This window comes from Bos taurus, chromosome 16 (genome assembly GCF_002263795.3).
Source record: "Bos taurus isolate L1 Dominette 01449 registration number 42190680 breed Hereford chromosome 16, ARS-UCD2.0, whole genome shotgun sequence".
NCBI classification, from domain to species: domain Eukaryota; kingdom Metazoa; phylum Chordata; class Mammalia; order Artiodactyla; family Bovidae; genus Bos; species Bos taurus.
In genome coordinates, this window is record NC_037343.1 from 23,453,320 (window position 1) to 23,462,118 (window position 8,799).

Below are 8,799 nucleotides of genomic sequence, written 5' to 3' on the forward strand. Positions count from 1 at the left end.
GGCTTCAGGGACCCAGTGAAAAGAAAAGTAAATCTTCTGCGGGAAAATGTATTTACAATCTTCCTCAAAAAATTCCCTCAAAGAAAATTCCACTGATCATGAGTTCACAATAAAACATCATGAAACTCACAAAACATGAAGAAGCAAACCATCTTGAGAGAGGCAGCAAAACTAATAAACAGCAGAATCGAGCATTCAAAAATTGCTGATTTTAAGAATATAAGATGCAGAAAATAAACTGAGCATATTTAATATATGGGAATAAGGGAAGGTACGAAAAGTAAAAATAAAGATCAAGGCACTGTAAATGAAGAATACATTACTTGAGATTAAAAACTCAATAGAAGGCAGCCCTATTCCTCCCAGCCAGAGAGTTATCTTGATGCTATCGTTTCACGTCACTCTGCAGTCTCTAATGAGCAATTCTTAACATTTGTGGGGCCTCAGTGTTCATTTAACTAATACACTTACTGAACTAATATACTTACTGTTCTAATCCATTTTAGTCATTGAGGAGATGGGTTTCGAAATTACCAAACACTGGACCCAAGGATTATACCCAAAGGAAAAAGTGGTTATTGTAGGAGGTGCAGGCCTTGAGAATACCAGCATCAATACTCTCCTGATAACTCTCTATCTAGCCCGTCAAGGGAAGCCCCCAGTGAAGGGCACATAAAATTGGAGAGTACTGGGGGGAGATGATTCCTCTGGTCTTACGTTTCCTTGAGGAGACTGCCATATTGGCTCTGACTGACCCCTTCATTCCTTCTCCATGGGAGAAGCCACTCCTAGGGTAAGAAGGTCTCCTTTTATTGGTGGGTTTAGTGAAAGTCACTCAGTCATGTCCAACTCTTTGTGACCCCATGAACTATGCAGTCCATGGAATACTCCAGGTCAGAATACTGGAGAGGGTAGCCTTTCCCTTCTCCAGGGGATCTTCCCAATCCAGGGATCAAACCCAGGTCTCCCACATCGCAGGCAGATTCTTTACCAGCTGAGCCACCAGGGAAGCATTGGTGGGTTTAGCGGAAGGAACAGAAGCCTGGCTCAGCCCCTCCCAGGGTTTATCCTTTGAACAATATGCCCCTCGGAGTGTCCATCCTCTCTGCGCCTGGGCCCACCTCTATGCCTCCCACTGTTGAGCTGGGCCCTGAAGAAGATGATGGGTATATTTACTGCTGAGATAAGTATTAGGAAGCTATTGGGACATCAAAGGTCCACCTTCCAATTCAGCCTTTATCAAAAACAATTTTTATTGCCATCTGACTATCTTTGCTCCCTTAGCTCTCAGTTAGTTCTAGGCTCATGAGTGGACATTATTTATTGGTCCCATAAAGTCCCAACAATGTCATCAATCAACTGGTCAGGAGCTGTAGAGCTGGTTGCCAGCTCCTCTCTTTTCTCTCCTGTAAAATCTCAAGGTGGTTTCTTCAAGTTAAGAATTAGACATTAAACAGGTGGTCTGTCCAGATAGTTCCATCTTCAACCTGATTTCTTGGCTGCTCTTCTATCTAAGCAGTCAACCACTAGTTCTCATTGGCCTGAGTCAGGACTATCATTTTTTTTCTATTGTCTATTGGGCTGATACATTTCTTGAGTTGTCACAGCAGACAAAGAACAAGAGCCCAGATATACTTCATCAAAAATTACTTCATTCAAAATTCTCTGGAGACAACTTCTCAGATGTAGACAATAAATATCAGGACACAGACTGTGGAAGACATTCTTCTAAGACAAAGGAGTCTCTAGATACCATTGCCTCTTATAAAAAATGATGACAAGACTAGTATTTGTCATAATCATCAGAGGCAGCTATACACAATGTGATTTATATAAATCACAGTGACTACTGTCTCCACGAAAGAGCAAGAAGAAGGCAAAAGGTAATAAATATATTCTTTATATTCTGTAAGCATCCGACCAAAAGAAAAAAAAATAAGCTTACTTTTACTCCACTTTGTTGGGAAAGTAAACCTCTCAGTAAGGAAAATGGGACTATATAGACAGAACTGCAGGAAAATGTTTAAAAGGCAAATCATCCTGAGTTTTTTATATATACACACACACACACACACACACACACACACACACACACACACACACACATGTAGATGGGTTTCCCAGGTGGCGCTAGTGATAAAGAACCTGCCTGCCGATGCAGGAGATGTAAGAGATGCTGGTTGGATCCCTGGGTTGGGAATATTCCCTGGAGAAAGGCATGGCAACCCACTCCAGTATTCCTGCTTGGAGAATCCCATGGACAAAGGAGCCTAGTGAGCTACAGTCCATGGGGTTTCAAAGAGTCAGACACAGCTGAGCACATAGCACATGGCATGGCCAGAAATGGTGATGGATCTATATGGATCATAAGTATGGATAACAGCAATCCATTGTGGGTGTTGGCCCAGGATGAGTTTGGCTGCCAGTTTATGGATGTGGAGCAGGCAAGGACTTGTCCACCGAGGAACTAACTGCTGCTAAGTCACTTCAGTCGTGTCCAACTCTGTGTGACCCCATAGACGGCAGCCTACCGGGCTCCCATTACTGGGATTCTCAAGGCAAGAACACTGGAGTGTGTTGCCATTTCCTTCTCCAATGCATGAAAGTGAAAAGTGAAAGTGAAGTCACCCAGTCGTGTCCAACCCTCAGCGACCCCATGGACTGCAGCCTACCAGGCTCCTCCATTCGTGGGATTTTCCAGGCAAGAGTACTGGAGTCGGGTGCCATTGCCTAATATGACCTTTATTCTTGTCTCTTTAGCCCTTGGACACTCACTATCAACCACCGCCACCAAGTGCCATGTTGAGGAATTTACACAGAATATACTTTCTTCACGATGTCCTGACGAGATAAATAATTACCCACTTTACAGAAGAAGAAACTGAGGTTTAGTAAGTTGAAGTAACTTTCTGGAGGTCATTCAGCTACTGGAATTAGGATTCTACCTATGGAGTATTGATTTATACTTTTGTTTTGGCACCAAGTCCTAACCACTGGACCACTAGGGCATTCCCTGATTCATACTTTTTGACATGCCATTTTGTGATTATTTCCAAATAACTTTTCACTGTTCGTTATTTTTTTTTCTTTCTTTGGTCAAGAAGAGTAGGTTTATAACTAAAGCCTTAGATTTAGCCTTGTAATTCTCTGTCCACAACCATTCACTCGCTGCATGGTTGTGGTCCTGACTCTCAGTTTTTGTTTCCTTATCTGAAAAAAAACAAATACCAAGTATTCCTTCTTGCTAATTATTTCACAAAACATATAATTCTCCAAATGCATGTGATACACTGCTGGGGTTATCCTCCCACACTTTGACAGTGCCTGACGACTCACAGATGTCAAGAAAGACCTTGGTTTTCATTAAGATTTACCTGAGGGGTCAGTCAGAGTAGCCTCTGCATATTGAAAGAACATGGCTGAGAATAAGGAACGGGTCTCTTTATCTTCTGGTTTTGTTGTCTTCAGTTGAATTTGATTTCACGAACGTGAAACAGCACGAAGTTTTCAGTCTTCCTTTGATTTTTCTTACTCATTCCCTGTAAATGACCCAGAACCCCGTCCCTGGGCAGCAAGAGAGGTGAGAGGCTAAGCAAGCTGACCTGAGTGTACAGAGAGAGACCTAAGGTAATCTGTGAAGCACTAGTGGAGATGCTGTGATCTGTGACAGGTGCGTGTACACTGAGTGCTCCTGCGGAAGTGAATTGTTCAAAACACTTGGAAAACAATTATGTCCGATATATACAAACAGCAAAGTAACAGCTTCTGGGAATTAAGCATCACGGTTCGTAAAATCATTTAATAATTATTGTTCATTCCAATCCTGCCTCCAAAGTACAAAGAGAACCCAGGGAACCGATACCTGGAAAATCTTCTTTCTCTTTCCAGTCTGAAAAGCCACCTTCCCTTGTGCAGTTTCTGATCCCTGACTTATTCTGTGGTACTTGCTGCTGGGAGGGAGGTAGCCAGTTCCTCCCGGCCCCTCCTAAACCCTCAGAGCCCTGCCTACACAAGCTCTTAAAGGAAAACAAACCCTATTTGCTTTCAGTATCTACAGGACTGTCTGTGTGAAATGTTCCCATTAGGCTGTAGCATTCAGACTTAATGAGAAGCTTGGGAAAGCCCCCAGTCAGCAGCCTGTTCTAGGCTGTCACTGCCCCTAGCAGGTTGGTTGAGGAAATATGCCAGAAAGGTGATGAGAGAGAGTGGCAAAGAGAGGAAGAGAGAGGGAAAGAACACAGTTTGGAAATCAAAACAAAATTTAAGTAAATTCACAGGGAAGGCATTTGGTTAAAAAATGTTTAATAATAAATACATATTTCAGACCTAAATGTGCCATTCATAAATTGTGTAAATGGCAAGCCTATCCTAGACAGAGCTGCACAAAATTACTTTTGGTTTAAAATAAAAGCCAGTGAGAAGCGAGTGTTAGTCATTCAGTCATGCACAGCTCTTTGCAACCCCATGGACTGTAGCCCGCCCGGCTCTTCTGTCCATGGAATTCTCCAGGCAAGAATACTGGACTGGGTAGACATTCCCTTCTCCAGGGGATCGTCCCAACCCAGGGATCTAACCCTTGTCTCCTGCACTGTAGGCTTTACCCTCTGAGGCACCAATGTAAGGCAAAGTATTGTTCAAACACAAGTCAAGGAAAAGAGAGTTCTGTCTGTTAAATTTTAAAGAAAACTCAAACATGAAAAATAATTGGAAAAAAAAGTGCACACATAAAAGATAAGGTGAAAGTCAAGGAAAATCTAATAAAGTAAACAAGCTGTAGGAAAAACTGCAAGCAAAGCAAATTTCATTCGTAAGTCTAGAGAAAGAAGGTAGGGGTGCCCTGTATTTCCTAGGATCTGAACTGACTTGTTTTCACTCCTCTTCCGTTTCTTCAAACACATTTATAACTCTCTTCCTCCTAATAATCTCACAAATATAGCCATCCAAATTTGAACCTTAAACCTGTTTGTTTTTTTTCTTTTGTGCTTGCAATTTTTCCTTTTTCCTTTTCCTTTTTCTTTAGCTACAAATATCTGTTCCACCATCATTTTTTCCTGTTGGGGATGGACTCCCACTGACTAGATACTGGTATAAGGCTTCCACAATCACAGTCTTAGCTTAGTGTTCCAGACATTCTTTACTCCCAGGTGATTTTTAAAATTTCTAACTCCCTCTGTCCAATTCTTCAATGTATCTTACTCCATGAATCCCAGAGAGGTTTTTCAAGTCTTAACAGTATATACATTCTGTTTTGTTCACATTTAGAATAAATTAGTGGTCTTCTTTTTACCTATAATCTCAGACATAAAATATAACTGTTATCAAACAGATAAAACAACTAAAAGATCCACAGAACTGGAAGAGACTAAAGGCTTGCTAAGTAAAAAATTCTCTTTGGTCACACATTGCACCAAAAAAAAGTGATGGATTATTTGATTCTGATCACTCAACCAGTAGATACAATAGTTCTTTAGTTTATAGGACTTTAAAACCCTTCAAGTTAGAATTTAGTATATAGAAAATCTTATTCCTAAATTTGAGTTGAATCTTTTGAAATCAAGAATCATTTTTTCTTCATATTTTATACCAGGAGGTCCTGGTATAAATCAATATGTATGGATTAATCACATTTTTTCTTAGACTAAGAGACAATTGGGTTAATGTCAGTTTATGAGATTTATTTAAGCCAAATATTGACTCTAAGTTTATTTAACTAATTTGAAGGATATTAAAATATATGTTTTAGGGAAAGTGATAAATATGTAACTCAAAATATAAATGCTAAGACACTAAGTAGCTATCCTAAAATCACTAGGAGGATTTAAACACTCTAAAATTTCTAAGAAGAATTCAGCAATACCAAAAGCTACCAAAGTAAAAATTCCAATATAGAACATGGACCTTAAAGCATTAGCTATATGTGTGCATAGTACCTAAAATAATAAATATAGAATACGAATCTTAAAGCATCATTTATATGTATGTATAGTACCTATCATTATAATTATTTAAAGAAGACTACTATACAGCATCAAACATTTCAGAAGGAGATAGATACTCTAGAATTAAGACAGTAGAAATCCATATGGTCAGGGTAAAATATTTGTCTTTAAGCCTCTTCTTATCTGAATATGAACATAAACATTAGAAATCACTGCTTCCCAAACAAGAGCTGAACTAAGATCTACTTGATAATAATTCAGTTTATAAAAATAGAACAACAGTTATCTACCAGTTTTCATGTTGGTCAAGAAGTCAAACTCTTTGCCTACATTGCTTTTACTATATGCAGGTAAATATCATATGTCAAAAGTAAAGAAAAAATTAGAATTAAAAACACAAGGTAAGTTTAGCAATGCCAATACTAACCGTTGATTTGATCAGCTTCCTTGCCTTATACTTAGCAATAAATAGTTTTCTTCTATCAAATATGTGAATTTTATGATATTGAACCTCCAGTATATGATGACTGATGTAAACAAGGTATATGATCTCAAGTTAACTATTATATTTTACAAAAGATGAGGCCCTAACTGATTCATTAAATAAAATAAAGATACAGACTCTAGTTTCTTGTCTGTTCCCTTTTATACCTAACACATACTATAGGTGTTTTCAAGATGCATCTTCTACTAATAGGAAAATTTAGGCAGAGATAGAATATAGGACTGCTCCCAGCTGGGAAAACTTACAATGGCAGGAGAGACAGGAGGAATACAATAAAAATGCAAAGTCTTACTCTGAGGCCCCCTATTGAGTTACATGACCCTCTGACTAATGAGAGAAAACTTTTCAGCATCAAATAAGAAAAATCTTGAAATTTCTTAAAATCCAGATAAGCAATCAGAATTCAATGATACTGGATGATCACATAATTCAGATTTGCATTGTGATTTCTGTAAAAGAACAATAACTAGTCTATACCAAGAGCCTATTAAATGCTAAGCACTTAGAAGCCCATTGAGTCCTTATTGACTCTAGATTACAGGTGGGCCCACAGCCAGGGGAAGTAATTTGACAGCTGCCCTGTAGGAGAACCATGATTTGGACCTGGTCTGTTCACTCTATAGGACTTCTTAAAAAGCCCTGAAAATTGCTCTTCTGCAAAAAGCTTTTAACATATATTTTTAAAATTCCTTTTGTGGCACTAAAGAAACATGGTTCTATCTAACAACTAATCTTTTGGAATCCATGTTTTTCAATGTATTGTTCTCTTCTGAGATTTAATTTGATCCTTTGACAGATAATCCAATGAGTTTGGTACCCACTCCTAAGTTCCTCCTAAAGATTTACATATAAATAGCTTTCCTTTTTCTCAAACAAGACAGATGTCTACAATAAATAGATACAAATATTCCGATTCAGAAATAGAGCTAAGTTTACTAGATCATCTTTATTTTTTCTTTCTCCATTTTACATCACATTCCTTGAATATATTCTTAAGAGGCTATAAACCTAAACCTAACCGATGGTTTTTGAGCCTTTGCTCCAAGTGAGCTGGTAATGGAGCCTAGTAGTTTTCGAACAATTCGGGGGAAAGAAAATTAAAATATTATTTTAAAACTCAAACACAGTCATGTCACATCTGGATAGACAAAAGGGAGTCACTAAATAAAGGAGACAGCTTTGCATGGCACATCCACTTTCTGGCAAAGGACTCCCTCTATGGCCACGGTTTATCACTCTACCTGTCTGCACATTTTTCATCCCCAGTTACTAAAAAAGACCCCTACGTGGTCAGCTGCCACCCAGCTCATAAGGAACTTTGGACTGGAAGTGACGCTTTGGAGAAAGACCTTTAGTAAAGTTTGGGGAACGAAAGACTGATGGAATGGAGTCTCACTCCACAACACCCCCAGAGGCCCCCAAGATAGCACCTGGCAGGACTCTGACCAAACTACAACATCTGAGGAGGCGTTTACCTGCTTCAGCGTCTCCCTGGGGCCCCCGCGCCGCGCAGTAACAGCAGTCCAAGAAGATGGCATAGTTGAGAATATTGAAGAATAGCCCGATGACTCCAGCACTGAGAACCAGCAGCGGCCTCTCTGTCTTCTGTGGATCAATATACCTTTTGACAGCTTCCACCAGGATGCTGAACATCAGGGCCACAGCGAAAACGGAGTTGCCAAATGCGCCCACGACATCTGCCCGGAGAAAGCCAAATGTGCTTTTCCGGTGCTGCTGTATGCTGCTGGCCCTGACGCCAAAAAGACCGATGATCATGGAGACTAAGTGGGAGAGGACCGCAAAAGCATCGGAGGTCAGCGAGAGGGAGTTGCCTATGTGGGAGATCACTAGCTCCATCACGAAAAGGAGCATGCTCACAATGCACATGAGGATTAAACGGAAACTTCTCCCTGAGTATCGCCCCATGGCGCTCTGCTGTCCCTCTCCTTTTCCTGGGAAGGCTGAGCTCTTAGGGGAGCAGATGTAGAGATCACAGCTCTTGGATAGCTCTCCCCTACAGCCTTTCAGCGCCTGTCATATTTGAAAATCACTTTTTACAGGCTGCTATAAAGCCATAAAACAGTTTAAAGGGCAATTAAGCAAGAGATGTCACGTGAGCAGGGACTTATGGAAATAGAAGACACCAACTTCCAGATATGAACTGGAGGGGCTTCTTTTGCTCATTTGTGTGTATCATTACAAAAGTCAAGAGCCTCTGTGTCTGAATTATGCACAAACTCATGTATGGCTATGGCCTTTCTAGATTCCACACTCCGTGTTTGCAATAATCGTTGTGACATTTTACATAAACAATCATATCTTGTCAACCTGGTGTGTGAGTGGCTTTTAATTCTG

The 8,799-nt window shown here is 40.0% G+C and overlaps 1 protein-coding gene across 1 annotated transcript in view; it reads right to left on the reverse strand.

The window, feature by feature from the left end:
* Positions 1–8,370, reverse strand: part of SLC30A10 (solute carrier family 30 member 10) — a 40,028-nt gene extending 31,658 nt beyond the window's left edge. The window contains exon 1 of the mRNA XM_059875318.1: positions 7,920–8,370. Within this exon, the coding sequence (XP_059731301.1) occupies positions 7,920–8,370 (451 nt within the window). The remainder of the gene's footprint in view (positions 1–7,919) is intronic.
* Positions 8,371–8,799: the final 429 nt, after the last annotated feature.